The sequence below is a fragment of the Rhinolophus ferrumequinum genome, chromosome 15 (genome assembly GCF_004115265.2).
Source record: "Rhinolophus ferrumequinum isolate MPI-CBG mRhiFer1 chromosome 15, mRhiFer1_v1.p, whole genome shotgun sequence".
Classification (NCBI taxonomy): Eukaryota; Metazoa; Chordata; class Mammalia; order Chiroptera; family Rhinolophidae; genus Rhinolophus; species Rhinolophus ferrumequinum.
In genome coordinates this window covers 17,060,314-17,078,183 of record NC_046298.1, presented here as the reverse complement: position 1 = coordinate 17,078,183, position 17,870 = coordinate 17,060,314, and the positions used below count along the sequence as shown (strand labels likewise).

At 36.1% G+C, this 17,870-nt stretch overlaps 1 protein-coding gene across 2 annotated transcripts in view; it reads right to left on the bottom strand.

Annotated features, from left to right (window-relative positions):
* Window positions 1–17,870, bottom strand: part of LRRC36 (leucine rich repeat containing 36) — a 56,040-nt gene that overhangs the window by 11,348 nt on the left and 26,822 nt on the right. For both annotated transcript variants that reach the window (XM_033128082.1, XM_033128080.1), the window contains 7 exons: window positions 14,023–14,150; window positions 12,301–12,352; window positions 8,987–9,427; window positions 6,272–6,561; window positions 3,277–3,442; window positions 2,192–2,337; window positions 1,266–1,389 (listed from right to left, as the gene is read on the bottom strand). In XM_033128082.1, the coding sequence (XP_032983973.1) occupies window positions 1,266–1,389; window positions 2,192–2,337; window positions 3,277–3,442; window positions 6,272–6,561; window positions 8,987–9,427; window positions 12,301–12,352; window positions 14,023–14,150 (1,347 nt within the window). The remainder of the gene's footprint in view (window positions 1–1,265; window positions 1,390–2,191; window positions 2,338–3,276; window positions 3,443–6,271; window positions 6,562–8,986; window positions 9,428–12,300; window positions 12,353–14,022; window positions 14,151–17,870) is intronic.

The window sequence follows — 17,870 nt, the reverse complement described above, 5'->3', positions numbered from 1 at the left end:
ATCAGGGGTGCCAAAAAAATGTATACACATACTTGTATTCATCTTTTGTTATCGGTATATATGGAGTATTACAATTTTAACACAGTTTTCCTTTCTTAAAATGTAGATACATTTTTTTGCACACTGTATATATTAATAATAAAGTAGTACAAATCAAAACTTCAATGGGATATTATTTTTCACTTACAACCATGTTAAAAATTTTAAAAATTACCCAGTTTGGGCAAGGATGGAGTGAAAAGGGCATTCAAATACACTCACTGCTGATGTGAGTATAAATGGAAAAACCTTTATTTAAAGGGAGAGATTTGTCAATGTGTAACAAAAGCTTCAAAAATGTCCCCATCTTTTGATCCACTAATTCTACTTCTAGGAATATCTCCTAGGAAAATAGTCTGAAATATACACAAAGACTTATGTACATAAATATTAACAGCCGCATTATTTATCACAGTATAAATATTAGGATTCTCAGTTCCACCAGAAGGGAAGAAAGACAATCTCAGAGAAGCATTTTCACTCTAGGGTCTTTGCTTACATTTCAGGTCTTTTGAATGTTTGGAAATTCCTTAAATTATTTATATTATAAATAATGGCAGCTTCATTTATAATAGCAAACATTAAAAACAATTATATAGAGGACCAGATAGATAAATATGGTATATTCATGTGACATTATGGGAAATGCCTGTACTATTAATATTAAATTAATAACATTAGTATGTGGAAATCAGATTGTTGATTGTTTAAGGTAGAGAGTGGGCGAAACTAACTGCACAAGGGTCTGAAGGAACTTTCTGGAGTAACAGAAATGTTCTATATGTTGATTGGGATGGAATTAAATGAATGTATATTTTTGTCAAAACTTAAAATGTGTGCATTTTGTTGTATGTAAATTATTTTTTTAAAAATCAGGACACAAATTTTAATTTTGAGTTAAAAATATATGTAGAGGAATATGGTTAAAGAAAATATACCAAAAATACTAATGGTAGTTATTGCTGGGTAGTGGGGTTTTATTTTCCTTGTATTTTTCAAACTTTCTATAAAGAACACAATCTTTTGCTATAAACAGAAAAAAGTGTCATTCTCAAAAACAGCAACATTTGTATTTGCTTTACACCTGCCTTACAACTCTCTGAGGCAAGAGGATTGTTTCCGTGTAGGAAGCCATGTTCATTCTAGAAGATGAAGCTTATTAAACAGGTCATCTATAAACAAACAATTGTCTTGGGACACATCACACGTTCCTTTCCTGAACTTACCATAAGTGTGGGACTGGTGCCCACTCACAATTGAAGTGACAGCACCTTCTTCCAACTGCTGGATTTTTTCTGACAAAATGAGGTTTTCTTCCAGCACTCTGACCAGTTTTTGCTTCAAACTTTCCTTTAGATCAGTGAACAAAATACAAACACATTAAGAATCTGAAATTCTGAGGAGTGCTTTTAGAAGACTGAAAGAATCTTTTCTCTGTTTAGTGATATATTGAATGGAAGTCAACATCTCTCTCACTAGAATTTTAATTCATTGGTAAACATAGCTCAAGTGCAGCAAACAAATTTATCACACGGAGTTGCTATCTTTCCTGTGAATTATCCACTACCCTTGCAGAACAAGTGGTTGTTTTGACAACTGGCCAGCATTCTGAGTCACCTATCTAAAGTTTCTACAAACTGAACTTGATGTTTGAAAAACCTCTAATGTTAAGAAAAGGGAAAAAAAGCCTTAAGGATATGAGTCTCTTCTTCCTCTCCCAGAGCCAATAGCCTGATGCGCCAGGACTGGCCCCTGGCTCAGGGCTCTCTGCTCCATCAGAAGGGAGGAAAGACAATCCCAGAGACATCTACCTCCCCTCATCTGAATCAAACCACAACCTTCAAGAACATGATCTGAAACATTTTCACTCTAGGGTCTTTTTTTTCTTTTTTCTTTTTCCATTTCAAGTCTTTCTTTAGCATTTTTGGATGAAGGCTAAGATTAAGGAATCACCCCTTTAGAAGCTCTGAGTTGCCCCTGTCCTGGCAAGTTCTGTGTTCCTGATTTGCCCAGACTGACTTTTCTGTATTTTGGTTCGGGAACATCTAACTGTTCATGGTGATGATCTTTATGGCACAGAGCTGTTCTAGTCTTGATGCTCTGTCCTTTTCTAGTGAAGGAAGAGTAGGAAAGGAAGACGAGAGATGCATACCATGTCATTAGGGACCACCTGCCCAGCCTCCTTCAGTTCCATCTCCCTCCTGCGGAAGGTTTTTGACATGTCTTCAGGATGTGAACGACACCACTGCTGAGAAGGAGCAGGGACTACCAAAGTCAGAAGCAAATCTCGGGCAGGACCTGCCAAAAATTCAGGTTGGGCACACAGGCCAATCTTAAAAGCTAAAGCACAGAATTCCTAGTCAATAACTACCAGCTCTGTTAGGACAAATAAGGTAATCTAATATGTCCTTTTAACAAGAATTTAGTAAGTGGATGTAAAGGATGTTTCACGATGGACAAGAAATTATATCCCACAGCCTCTGTGGAAAAACAACAGCAAACCCTTGTGAATGTGTGATCTGCGCTATTTTCTACTCGCTAAGGAGTGGCTCCTGGGGATAATTTCCTACAAAATGAGAACAAAGGGTCAATGTGGGAAGGAAAGTAATTTGGTTAAGACTTCTTCTCCTGTATGTCCCTTTAGGAAAAAAAAAGTTAAGCCCAAACAACTCTAAAGTTTCTAGTTTTTACTTAAACTTTTTTCCATCACCAAAAGCTCTTTGAATTCTTCTCCCATTAAACAACAAATAAACACACGGGGAAAACGTTTGCAAAATCGTTTCCCCCCAAGTTCCTAAAAAAAGAAGCACTGAAAAAAAGTCCAGGTCATTTAGTCGTTTGAGTTTTTCAAATCATAACATTTCAACAGGCATTCAGAACTCTGATGATCAAACCCAATTTCTATTGTATTTATTTTTGGCAATTTCCCAAGGATCATAAAATCCTTTTGTAATCATTAACACGACCATGCTGTATTTTACATTATCTCATCATTCTACATACCTGTATTACCCAAAAACTACCAAACAATAAGTCACAGGAAGAATAAAACAATTGGTACATGAGGGAAGAGTGCTGATAACTAAAACAAACAGGGAAGAAGAAGATCATGAGAAAAATGCAGATTTGTCAATTACTGTATTCTTGAGAAATGTGGTAAGTGATCACGAGAACAGTTTTCCTTGCAGAGCAGAAGCAAGGTCAGAGCCCATCTCCTGGAACTGAGAAAGTACTCACCGAGAAACTTTTTGTTAAGGAGGAGGGAGCCGGAGCCTTGCCAGTGCTTATCCACAAGTTCCAAGAGCTGTCTGAGGACAGTGGCCACATGGGAGCTTCTGGCAGAGATCGGAGGACTGTGGTTTCCTGGCAAACCATGCAAACTGCCCAGGTCACTAGAGAGAGGCTCAAGAAGAAAAAACCAAAAAACCAACCATTTGTCATTCTTACACAATGAAGAAGTGAGAATTCAGACATTTAAAGTGTTAACATTAAAAAAAAAGAATGATGATGTCATCTTTCAGTTTAGATTTGAATAGAATATTATTTATGTCCAAGGCAAATACAATAATATATTCAAAGATAATTTCAAAGGTAACAGCATCTTCTATCATAATTTTCTGTAGAGATTTTTAGAAGAAAACAAAAAATGTTTTGACACCTACATCTATGGCTCAATATATTATAATATATGCTGTGTAATATGGAAAGATTAAATTGCAGAACATTTAAAAAAGTATTATATATCATAAAATAAAATGGGGAATAATTTAATAAAATAATAACTCAATAAGCTTATATTCAGTATATTAATATATACTAAATATAAATATCCTATAACATTTTAGGTGTTAAATGTTATTGTTGGATCCAGTGCCAACGATGTTTTTATTCAGTAAGAGCCTTACATATATAGATGTATATGTAGATCTTTCTAGTAAAATTTATAAGTTTTAATCATGCATATACATGTCTATATATTTATTTACTCATGTCTGAATGAATAAAAAACAATTCTGAATTTTACTTGACAGATCTATCTACAAATCTTTTCTGTAGTGTCTTATGGATTTAAAGAAAGCTGATATATATATTACAAACAGCCAAATTATTTCTCAATCTTTGGTTCTCTTGATATAAAAAGCTACAGACGATTAATTAGCTAATGCTGCTATATCTGACAACTGTGAAGCAGAATACCAAAGACAGTGATATTTATGACTTGAGTCACACATGTGGCCTATGATAGGGAAAAGCATTACAAATGGGATAAACATTTATTCAGCAGATCTGTACTAAGCACTAATCATACGCACTGAAAGTTCTGTATAAGGACTGTGAACATATGAAAAGGTAAAATATGAAGTCCTTAAGAAGTTAACAAACTGACTGGGGAGAAAAGTCATAGAAAGTCTGGTTACACGGCAAGGCCACTTTAGAGGAACTTGTCAAAACTGAGTCTTTACTGTCACTGATTTTTCATGTATTGGTAATTCTGTGTGTGTATCATGTAGCAACTTGGAAACATATATGCCTTTACACATTTTCTTTCATTTATTACAATGAGGTAAGAGTTGCGGATAATTTTTATAAACTTTGGAATAATTTTGTTAATTTTTATGAGTCTTACTTTTCAAGTTGTGCCTCATGAAATTTTAAAATAAATTTTTATAATTTGTCTATGATTTTAAAGTCAGTTGGTAAAAAATAAATTTTCTAATCACAAATTCACGTTCAGTTTAATTTTGTGTATCATGGGATTATTTTTAATAACTTTTTAAATGCTCTTTTTAGCAATTTTCTGACTTATACCTTTCTACAAATTGAACAGTATATTTCTTTTATATTTATATTCATGCATATTTTTAATAACTTTTCATATAAAGAAAAATAGTATTGAATAGAAAAAAAGAAATGGGAATTTTTAAGATTGTTCAGAAAAGTGCATTGAAATTCTAATTGCTATTTTAACAGTATATATGAAAGAGGTAAAAATATTTCCTAGAACATGTCTTATTAATATAGCACCCCAAATAGCCTAAGTGTTACTTTGTACCTTTCACCCTAAATACATTAACACACAGTGCTCTTGTCTGGAAAAATAGGCATCCAGTGGCTGAAAATGGAAAAAAGGGACCAAAAGCCAAGAAAATATTACAAGACTGCCCCCTTTGGTGCACAAAAATTATAACCACCTCTGAAGTTTTGAAAACTGAATAGAAAGTATTTAGAGTTAAAAAAAAAAAAAAGCAAAAGCAAAAATCAACCTTGTATACCCATGCCAATGTGCAAAAAGATTTCCCACAACTGAAAAATAAGTGACTAAAAATGTTTGTTTTTGACCAAATCTCTTGCTTCCTTACAGAACAGTAAATGATTCAATAATAAATGATTCATTTGACAAAGGATCATGGGTTCAAAGAAAGAAAGGTCCCTGAGTACCATGGTTCCTTAAAAAAATGAAAAGAAGACTTCATGATAGAAGTGGGGCCTGAAGAAAAATTAATATTCAAACAGACAATAGGAGAGTTCATGGAGGCCTATATGCAAAGTCAGTGACAAAACTTAGTTACTCGGTAAAAACTGAATAATAATGAAGTTCTGTTGTACAATACTATCTATTATACTACAATATACACATATACACATATACAACTACTATATTGTATATGTGGGAATGGTTCTTGATTTGTTGTTCATTCTTTAAACCACTCTCATCCAAAAATTCCTTGGATAATCTAATTCATCTTATGCTTGCTGCTACTTTGGGGGGAAAACGAAATAATTTTAATTTCTAGACAGAAAAGCAATGCTTTTAGAAGAAAGGTCTCAAGCAATTAGTCACTTGTGGTCGAAGCAATTGTGTAAACTTGATAAACATCAATGTTCCAGAGATCACTCTTCAGCCAACCCCGAGCCCCTGGCAACTTCTGCATTCCTTCCTGTGGTAAACTCTGTCCACCACTGGTTATTATCAAAGTACTTCCCCACCATGTTCATGCTCTGGAAGTAGATTCTCCCTGTGACAAAAATAAGGAAATGTAGCAGAAGGGGAATCACTTTCCCAAGGGCAGAAAAATCACAGGCTTTAGCCTGGTAGTATTGACCACCGGCTACTGAAAATCCCTTTGAATTTCTAGCACTCGGTGAGAACCTCCTCCACCCTCAACAGAACCTCATTCTGGTCTTGCATCTGAGCTGTTTCTTGCACAAGCACAAACAAGCCAACACTTGCCTCGCTGCCTGTAGCATCTCTGAAGCCATGCTTTGGATTCAGGGTGGCAAGGAGATTGTCCTTCCGTTTGAATCCTCTCCTCGATGGACTTAATGACCTCTTGGTCAAATTCTCTCTGTTTTCTGAAGTCCCAGGAGGTAACAGCAGTGTCCGTAGAGAGTCTCCCAGAATGGAGTTGTTTGGGAAGGAACCATGTGCTGGTGTTAAATTCCTGAGGCTGCTGGATAACTGTTGCTCTACATTGACCAGCAGAGCAGGGTCACTGTTGAAATGGGTTGTGGCATACAGATCTGTGAAGGAAACAGGCTGGGAGATGAACCTGCCCTGCAACTCTCTCAAGCCTCACTTCCACCTTTACCTCGCTTGGGGTCCAAGGGTCATAATCACCTCTCCCTAGTGTACACCCTCAACTCTCTGGATTCTTTCTCTCTTCCTCCACCTGACAAAACCCTAAACCTGGTTAAATCCAACTGTCTGCACACTCCAAGCCTACACCAGAGCAGTGGGAAGTGGCTGGAGAACAATAAGCATCTCTTCTCACCAGCTTCACTTTAAACTCATGACCACTGTATCGTACCCTAACTGGGCCCTCGTACTGCCGAGCTAACCTAATACATTACTCTAGTCAATTTACTTTTCTTTTCTCTGAGATGACTATTTCACATCTCTCTTCTCCTCAAACTTCCAACCCCTTCTCCTTCCTCACTCTCAGATGCTGATCTTTTTATTTCCCTGAGAAAAACAGAGGCAATCTGTGCTTCATCTAAGGCCAACCTCTCCACTGGTGGACTGGACTCTCTCCTCTTAACTATCCAAGAATTTTTTTTTTCTTGTAATTGTCCCTTTTCTCTCTTACATCATTAATTTTCCCTCTGCTGGGTCATTTTCATCACAATTTCCTTGATCCCATCCTCCTCCTACTACAGTTCCATTCATCTGTTCCCCTTCCCTGCAGAAGTTCTTGAAGGGGTTGTATATATTCAGTAACTCCATTGCCTTTCTTCCAATTCTTCCTTGAACTCCCCTCAATAAAGTTCTTGTTAACCACAAGTCTCCTGAAACTGCTCACAAGTGTATTCTCAAATACCACAATCACTTCTCAGTCCCAGGCTTACTCCCTCTCATTTCAAGACAGACATCTGACACTATATTGATTGCTCCTTCCTTCTTGAAACATATTCTTCACCTGGCTTCCAGGACACCACTCCCTCTTGGAATTTTTTTCTCCTACCTTACTGGCTGCTTCTCTCTTGCTCACCATGCTGGTTTCTCTTCATATACTGGATTTCTAATTGTTGGAGGGCTCAGGATTAGTTGTTAGATCTCTTTTTTTTATCTATATTCATTGCCTAGGTGAGCTCTTATCCAGTCTCAGTTTTAATGCCATCCATACACTTTTAATTCCCTGAACTCAAGACTAATACGTCTAATTGTCAAATGGCATCTCTGAGAAGTTTAAACAAGCACCTCACACTTAAGATGTCTAAGACCAAACTCTTGATATCTACCTTAAAATCTGTTTGTCCTACTCTTTTCTATCTCAGTAAATAAAGAACTTCACTATTCTAGTCACTTAGAGTCAAAAAACTGGGCGTCATCCTTGACCTTCTTTCTCTCACACTTCACCCTCAATCCATCAGCAAATCAGGACACATTCAGAATCAATATTTCTCACCACACCTCCACTGCTCTCTCTCTAGTCCAAGCTACCATCATCTCTTATCTGGATTATAACCTTCAGAATGGTTTTCTAAATTTCTACCCTTGCTCCTGATTTTCTACTCTCAACCTCTAAGCCACAGTCATTTTCAATTAGATCATGTCACTCCTCTGTTATAAACTGTCCAATAGCTTCTGGTCTCACCCAGAATAAAAGTCTGACTTCATCTATACACTTTATCTCACTCACTCTGCTGCAACCACACTGGCCTCCTTGTTGTTCCTTGAACAAGCCAAACATGTACCAGCCTCAGAAACTTTGCACTTACGATTTCTGTTGTCTAGAAAGTTCTTCCCCAGTTATCCATATGGCTTACACTTTCACTTCATTCAACTCTCTACTTTTATTATATCTCATCAGAAACACTTTCTTTGACTGTCCTGCCTAAAACATCACTTCCCCTTTATTATACTCTATACCCTTATTTTATTTTTCTTCACAAGACTTATCATAACCTGACATAAATGTCTATGTTAACTTATTTATCATCTGTCTTACCCCTTTAGAATGGAAGCTCCATGAAAGCAGTTATTTTTATACATGGAACTTTATTTGTATTTGCTACTTTACCTGCAGAGCTAGAACAATATCTGGCACATAGTAAGTATTCAATAAATTTTATTTAAAAAATTAATAAATAACTGAAGAGTGGTCTCTATCACTTACCCTAAAACTAGCTTTTTCTGAAAAAGTAACTCAGAATAGAAGACTGGATGCTACTAGAATTATGTCCTGGGATGCTATTTAACTAAAATAATATATATGGAATTCACATCTACAATATATTTCTCTAATATATCTCACATTTCTCTAATATGTCTATCTTAAACTCATAACCTGCAGATTTCTGGAGGTTCCACGGACCACGGGTAACTCTGGAATACAATTCAAGAAATGCTAATGCAAATTAAGAAATATTAATTCCAAAATTTCCAGTTATACCTTCCATCTTCATGCCGGTGAAAAAGGCCTATAAACTGACAGGCAACTATTACCTGAACTAAGCTTCAAAAGCCTTTCGGTGCTGGAGTCAGGGTTTGACTGAGAAGCCAGGAAATCTCCACAGGAATGGGATGCAGTAGCCTTCATGTCATTTGAAGGCTTTATGCTATATTCTCGGTAGTTCTTGCTTCTCTGAGGCCTTTTACAAAGACTTCCATGCAGGGATAGAGTTTGAGAATAATGACTATCATAATTGCCCAGTCCGACATCTGAAGGTAACTGATAGGGATGAATCTGGCTAGAATCGCCCACATCCAGGCGTTTACCCAATAAGGCATCATGGGTAAGCTGATAAGTATCAGGTTTTGTTATCAAGTCCTTTTCTGGAGAAGAACCTGCAGACTTATTGTCCAAACCAGACATTCGGTGCACTTCTCTAGCCATCTTCTCTGGGGATCGGACTGTGGACTGGCGAGGTGAGTAGTGTCTGAATTCTAACCACCAGCAAGGGGAAAAAAAAAATACAATGAGAATTCTTCCTGGCCCAGTTAGGGTACCTGTGTACACTGGACATAACTCTGTTTACCAGAAAAAGTTTTCAAGAAGAGATGGTTTATAATTTTGATAAATGGTGGCAAAAAGTGATGAAAGGACTTCTACATGGAACAACAAAAAAAAGTGTTGGACAGTGCATAAACAGTGAAGAATCTGTAACATTATGGAGATAAATTTCATGTCAACCTACTCTCCAAGGAATTTCCTTCTAAAATTGTAGTGTCAGAGTTTTCTAGATACTATTTTCATATAAAAAATTTGGTGCACCCCGACATGACAATAGCAGTTTTCTTATATATTCAGTCTATAGACAACTGTTGGTAGGTTTATGATTTCATAAATTCCTTGCAATAAAGCTAAGCCCACTCCCATCCCCAAACTTCATCCAGAGGTTCTAGGTTCACACATTAAGTACCACTATTCTAAGCCAATTAAATGACAGAGAATGCAAAACCTGTGAAAATTCCTAACTCAGCTATAAAGTACGTCTCTTAGTCAGCTGTATCTATCGTCTCCCAAAAAACCTCAGAGTGGAGCAAGTACAGCAGCAGACAGAAAGAGAAGTCTTTGTCCTCCTTGGGGCTTTCAGAGCTGCATATGCTTAAAGGCCTTCTTTAGGAAATAAAAAATACTATATCTGAGTTAGTCACATTAACTTTAGAAAAACAGAACCAACTATAGCTCTATAGGACTTATAAGAATATCATTGTTTTACCCAGGGTCAGCCTACACAGTAGGGAAAAGGGTGTAGAACAGTATCTTTATATAATAAAAAGAATCTAAGAACAAGTAGTGAGATTAGATAATTGAGACTTCCTCCTGTTGAAGAAGTTAAAAAAGTGGGCTGATACATGTTCTTAAAAGCATCAAAGAGCTGATGAGCTGGTAAGGAATTTCTAGGTCAAACTCTAGGAAACAGCCAAGAACTCATACAGGTAAGTCTAGCACTTAAAGTCACTTTTACCCTAAGGAGTTTTAAGGTGACATGTATAGAAGTCTAAGTACAAGATCCATCCATGATGAGGTATACAATAAACCATTGCACAGTCCCACTCTCCCCTCCCCACCTTAAGATGGAACCTTGAGCAACCTTCAGAGCAAAGGTAAAATGGAAATAAACCAGCCCTTGTACTGACTGGTAATCCACGTTTGCATCATCTGGTTGGTCCAGGGAACCTTAGTCTTTGAGCTAAGATTAAGGTGATCCCAGAGTAATAGTACCTCAAGCCCCTGGTAGAAGCAAATGAAAATCTGATCTGGAAAAGATACCTTCATGCAATACTTTAAATCATTACTACAAATAGTTTTTCAAATATAATAGCCAGCAAATAGCCAAAATAAACAAACAAAAAAGGAAATAAGACAACACGAGTGAGAGTGAGTTTAAAAAAAAAAAATAGACAACAAACACAGACCCACAAAAAGTTCAGATATTGGAATTAAGAGATATAGCCTATACAACAGCTATGTTTGCTATTTTTGAAAAAATATAAAACAAGCTGGAAAATTTCTGCTTATAAAAAAATGACCCAGCAGATGTCAAAAAGAACCAAATCAAATGTATAGAACCGAAAAATAAAGCAATTGAAATTAAGAATTCAACAGACAGCAGATTAGACACAGCTGAAGAGAATGTTGGTGAACTTAAAGATAGGTCAGAAGGAATTTCCAGAATGTAGATCAGACAAAAAAAGATGAAAAATATAAAAGAATAAGAAAACAAAGAGGACAAAGTGAAAATCTCTGACATATATTTATTTAATCAAAAGTCCCTAAAGGACAAGAAAGAGAAAAATTGGACACAAACAATATTTGAAACACTTCCCAGAAGTAATGAGACACAAGTCACAGATACAAGTGTAATAAATACCAAATAGGATAAATATAAGAAACTGGCACGACATAGTGAAACTACAGAAAACCAAAGACAATTGGAAAATCTTAAAAGTAGCCAAAGAGAAAAAGACAGATTATCCTTGCAGGAATGACAGACTTGCATCTGACTTCTCAAAAGCAACCACAAAAGATAAAATATAGTGGAATACCTTCAGTATTCTGCCAACCTAGAAATTTGTTCCCAGTAAAAATACCTTTTAATAATGATAGGAGCATTTTCAGACAAGCAAAAAATGAAAGAGTTCATCACCAGTGGACCCATACTAAAGGAAATTCTAAAAGATGTACTCTAAGCTAGAAGAAAATGGTCTCAGAAGGGAAATCTGGAATGCAAAAAGAAATGAAGAACAAAGTGTAAATATATGGATAAATTTAAATGAACATTGACTGTATAAAAATACTATCTTGTAGGTTTTAAAAAGTATAGAGAATTAAAACTCATAATAGTAATACATAAATCAGGAGGGATTAAAAGGAATAAAGTACTTTAAGGTATTTGAATTATCCAAGAGTTAAGGTATTGATTAATTTTTAAATTGTGTAAGTTAAGGACACATTGTAGTTTTAGGAATACTACTAAAAGTATAGAAAGAGTGTATAACTTACAAACTAGTAGAGGGAAAAATGGACAAATAAAAACATAATAATAAACCCAAAAGAAGGCAAGAAAGAAAAAGAAATATGGAATGGTCAGCCAACACAAATCAAGAACAAAGGAAGTCAGAATGTCCACTGCTCAACCAGAAAGGCCTGCTAGGTCACTAAGCATCCAGAGCAGCCCTCTCAAAAGCAGAAAAGAGTTAGTTGACCACATAAGGCTCCAAGGCTGAGATACCTCCATCTTCTCCCAAAGCCCATCACATCTAGATTTCTCTGACTGGTGTGGAGAAAAATACTCAGTGACCAAAATATTTACCATCTTCCTGGTGATTATCACTTGGCATCTCCCTTCTTGCCACTTCTTGCATCTAAAAAAAATTTGAAAGTTCAAGAGAAGGTGTTTACTACACCAGGTATTCAGAATACTGTCCTATTAGAGCAAGTCCATCCTTGCAAACTAGGGAGACAGACTTTCAAGTAAAGATCCAGGTTTAAGCCTATTTTAAAACAGCCACAATAGAAAGTTTCCAGAGTTGCTTTGGAATAGGTCAGGAGACTCTTTGAAAATACAAAATTAGATGGTAAAGGTCCTTAGATGGTAAAGGACATACCATCTGAGTACTATATTTTCTCTGCTTTAGATAGCTCAGCGTAGAAGTTAGATGGTGCCACCCTTTCCACCTTTATTTTTTCTGTTTGAAGAACTCCTATACTTATTTTACCTTCTGATAAATTTGGGTATCGACCACAGGAGCTACTGGGAGATTTAATAGGCTAAAAATTAATCTGAGGCGTAAGTAAGCAAAAAGTGATACAAAATAGGAAGCCATGTAGGGTATGCTTTTGCAAAAATCATTGTAAAATATTTAGTATCTTTTTGGTTGCTATGCAGAGACAGAAATCCTACTTCCTATTTCTTAAATGAAAAGGATACACCGTAAGCTATTCAATTTCCCTTTTTTCTTTCACTTCAAGAAGTAATTTCGAAGAAGTTCGTTTTTTGCGTGTTTTTTTTTTTAATCTAAAAGGAGCTATTTAACTTTAACTGTAGATTGGAGTATCCTTTGTCTCCATTTCCTTTAAATCAATACTAAGGTACTAAAAATGGGAACTGAGATAGTTTCCAAGTCACTGAAGTAGAATCTTCAAAAACAAAGAAACCAACTAAATGCTACTCTGTCTTTTCATAAAATGAAGGGATTACATGCTTAAACTCAAAAAAAGGGGTTACATACTTAAACTCAAAAAAAATTTTACTAATTTTTTACTAGTATAGTGTTGATTACCCAAATTGTAGATTAATCAGTCTTTGCTTTTTTTTTTTTCTCCCCTTCTGGCTATTTTCAGCAATCTCACTGCTCATAATTTATTTAAAAATGTACAAAGGAGAAGTTGAATATAAAGAAGTCAATTCTGCATTATATTTACTCATAAAAATATATCTTATATAATGGTTCTGTCCCTCTCCCACCAATTTTTTTTCACTAAAAACTTAAAAAAAATTTTCCCCCATCTTGCATGATTTCTACCTCCCCATTGCCCACAACTTCTATGCCATTTTTACCTGTTTTCTTTCTTTTCTTCCGTTCCCCCCCCCCCCAATGAAGAGAGCTTTGGGAAAGCCACCCTTGAGATGTAAGATTCAGTAATTAAAAGGCAGAGGTAGAAAATGTAAGTCACAAGGTAACAGGAGTGGAGATCTTAGGTAAAGAGGACATATTTTCAAACCAGCCAAAAATTGTAACAGTTGTATTCCTATTTGAGGGCCAAACGACTTGGCATAAAATGTGCTAAAGTTATATGTACAAATACATTACATTTAATAACAGGTTAGTGGGGGAGAAGGAAAGGGGAGATTGAAATTAATGCAGAAGGTCCTCTGCGTCCTGTCCTGCCTTTTCCTTTTAAAGGGTCTAAAATGCCTTCATCAAACAAGTCTTAGACCTTCAGAAATAATTGAGAGTCCACTGAATTACTAGTGTTAACCACGGACTAGTACGGACTAGTCAACAGATCAGCAGGAAAGTGAATACATTACCTGTGTCCCCAGTGGGAAAGTATCTAATTTCTGGTCTGGCATACTGTTGCCCTGGGTTGCAGAAGTGCTCAATAGGGAATCCTTCATTTCCCGGTTGGGGAATGGAATAAAAAGTCCTTTGTTTGAGTCTGTGTCAAAAGAAAAGGCATACAGTGAAGCACTGACCAGATGTCAAAGCCAACATGTCTTATGGAAAATACTAGAAGAGAAGTCACAAGTGAGAGCTAGTTCTGGTGCCATCACTTGGAAACCATGCATACTTGGGCAAGTTGCTTAACTTCTCTGAATCTTTCACCTCATTTGTAAACCAGTGAAGGTAAAATGTAAACTGCCTATCTCTTAGGGTTCAGGTGATATTAAAACAATATAATGGGCCTGAAATGGCTTCATAAATTATGAAGTGCTCAATAGAAATTAAGAAGAAGGCAAATATTTTGCACATATCCTCAGTGAATAAATAATGAAGTTTGATGGATTAAGAAACTGTGGTACATTTATACAATGGAGTATTACGTAGCCATAAAGAAGAAAGAAATCTTACCATTTGCAACAACATGAATGGACCTAGAGAACATTATGTTAAGTGAAATAAGTCAGACAGAGAAAGACAAATACCATACGATCTCACTTATATGTGGAATCTAAAGAAAAAAATAAGTGAATGAACTAATCAGAAACAGTTTTGGAGACATAGAGGAAAAACTGAGGGTTGCTAGATGGGCGGGGGGTGGGGATAAGGGAGAAGGTGAGGGGATTAGAAAAGAGTCAGTAACCACAAGATGGCCACGGGGTTTTGAAAATTAATTTGGGGAATGTAATCAATAATGTTGTAAAGATTTTGTAGGGTATCCAATGGATACTTGTCTCGTTAGGGAGACCACCTCAGGGAAGATGTAGATGCCTGATCACTGCACTGTACACCTGAAGCTGAAGCTGAACAATAATGAATGTCAACTACAAGTTTGTATGTATATATACATATATATACATACACATATATATATATATGTATGTATATGTATGTACTTACAAGAAGCGGAGTACAGCATTAGGAATAGAGACAGTGGAAATGTAATGGCTCTGTGCAATGTCAGAGGGGTAGTGGATGGGGGTGGGGGGTTCACACAGTGTGAGGGATATAAATGATAAACGTCTAAGTATTACTTTGTCTTGTACACCTGAAACTAATTTAAAAAAAATAAATAATAATGAAGTTTGAGACCAATTCAATAACCTCCAGCTACAGAGGGAGATGGCCTGACATCACGTATGTCCCAGGCTCTTCTTAGCAGTCTGCGGTGATTCATCATTTCAAACCAGCCTCTTTTTGACTTCATTTCCTCATTTGAAAAAAGAGAAAGACTAATCTGGACCTATTTCATACAGAATAATGCTAAAGGCTTAGGTCTCCCAGTATTTTTTGCCTATGATTAGAGAAACAACTTTAAAAATAAAAAGGGAAAGCAAATAAAAACTTTATTCTAATCTTGGCCACTCTGTAAACTGTTATCAAAAAGAGCTGGCAAGGATTTCTGTTAGATTATAACACTTGTACAAAATTTTTTCCAGATTCTTATTAATTGTAGAATTCTGGGACTTAAGATCTTCTGAGGGAACTTGAATGAAAATAAGAGTTTTTTGTTTAGGGAGGTATCTTCCCTAGCTGGATTGTGTAAAACCTTATGATAGTTTCAAAAACTCGGTCCTTAGTCAAACAGTGTGCTCTTCTGCTAGTTTTCATCTGCAGACTCTGACAACAGAAAGCTACTAGAAGCCAGGGCAACTGAGAATAGAGTGAATAACGCCAGCCTTTTGAAAATCCAGGCCCTCAGCCCATGCTTTCTCTTTCTGAGTTGACTTCTGGGACTGAAATGTCGTACTACTTCACCACAAGATGCTCTTCCACCATTGTACTTGACAAAACCACATTTTTCAAAATGACATAAACTCTCAAAGTTTATGTTCTCTGGTTCCTATCGCAGTAGTAACAGATAAAACAAGGTGAAGCAAAATTGCTGGTTTTAACCTGATTCTTAGTAGAAAATGAGAATGGTTACTAAGCTGTGACTTCGGGTTCAGGGCTCCTCTTACCCTTATCCTACAGAACAACACTTACACTTCCCAGTATCCAAGACATTGCTCCATCCCGGTTTTCCTCCTACCTCATTAGTGCTCTTTTCTAGATGTACAAGTTCTTTGTCTTTCAACCTACCTCTTGGTTCAAGCGAATCCAAACTCTTCGCTGAATGCTATCATACTTTCTCTTTGGTTTCAGCTATCACCAAAATTTGATGACCCTAAATCTACATCTCTTAACTCTGATCACTCTTTTACTATCCAGACCTAAGTTTCTTGAACTGCCTCCAAAGAGTGCCCCACAGACTAAAAAGCTGGTATTTCCTAAGCCAAACTCACTATATCTTCACTTCACTATATACTTCACTATTTCTGCTGGTGGCCTCCACCTCCACTCCCAACCCACATCTTAATACTTAGCATTACTGTTCACCCAATCTTGCAAGGTAGAAACTTGTTCTTTGACTTTCCATCATCTCAAATATCAATCAATTACCAAGTTTTTTGGAGGGGGAAATCTTTATTTTGAGATAAATTCACATATCATACAATTCACCCTTTTACAGTGATTTTTAATATATTCACAAAGTTGTGCAACCATCACCACTATTTAATTCCACCACCCCAAAAGAAACTCATTAGCTATTACTCTCAATTCTCTCCTCCCCACCAGCCTTTCAACCATCAATATACCTTCTGACCCTATGAATTTGCCTATTCTAGACATTTCGTGTAAATGGAATAATACAATATTTGACCTTCTGTGTCTGATTTCTGTCTTTTAACATGATGTTTTCAAGATACATATTGTAACATGTATCAGTACTTTGTCCCTTTTTAGGCTGAATAATATGTCTTATATGGATATACCATATTTTGTGTATCCATTTATCAGTTGATGGGCTTTTTGGCTATAATGCTGCTTTCATTCCTGTACAAGTCTTTGTGTGGACATATGTTTTCATTTCTCTTGGGTATATACCTAGGAGTGGAATTGCTGGATGAAATGGTAACTCTATGTTTAACTTTTTGAGAAATTGCCAAACTGTTTTCCAAAGAAGCTATACCATTTTATTTTCCTACTAGCAATACATGAGGGTTCCGATTTCTCCACATCTTCGCCTTCACTTTTTATCTGCCTTTTTCATTCTAGCCATCCTAGTGGTTGTGAAGTGGTATCTTCTTGTGGTTTTGATTTGCATTTTCCTGATGGATAGTGATGTTGAGTATCTTTCATGTGCTCATTGGCTAGCTGCATATATTTTTTGGAGAAATATCTATTCAATCCTTTGCCCATTCTCTAATTGGGTTGTTTGTCTTTTTGTTATTGAGTTGTAAGAGTTCTTTACATAGAATGGGTACTAGACTCTTGTTAGATGTACGATTTGCAAATATTTTCTCCTATTCTGTGGGTTGCCTTTTTGGTAGTGTCCTTTGAAGCACAAAAGGTTTAATTTTTATAAAGTTTAATTCATCTATTTTTCCTTTGGTTGTTATGCTTCTGGTGTCATATCCAAGATATAGCCTCACTCCTAACAAAGAAAAACTGATGCCTGGCTTTGCTGCCATTATGACCAAGCATGTCATTTACCACAATTGGAAAAAAATCAAGAAAAAAAAGCAGTTTCTATTTTTATATAATTTTTTTTTCTTGTCTTATACTTCATTTTCTTCTTTTTCTTCAGATGTAAAAGATACCCAGCACTTAATTCCAAAAGCAAATGTAATTATGACATTGTTGTCTAGCAGGTTTTTACACCCACATAACCAAT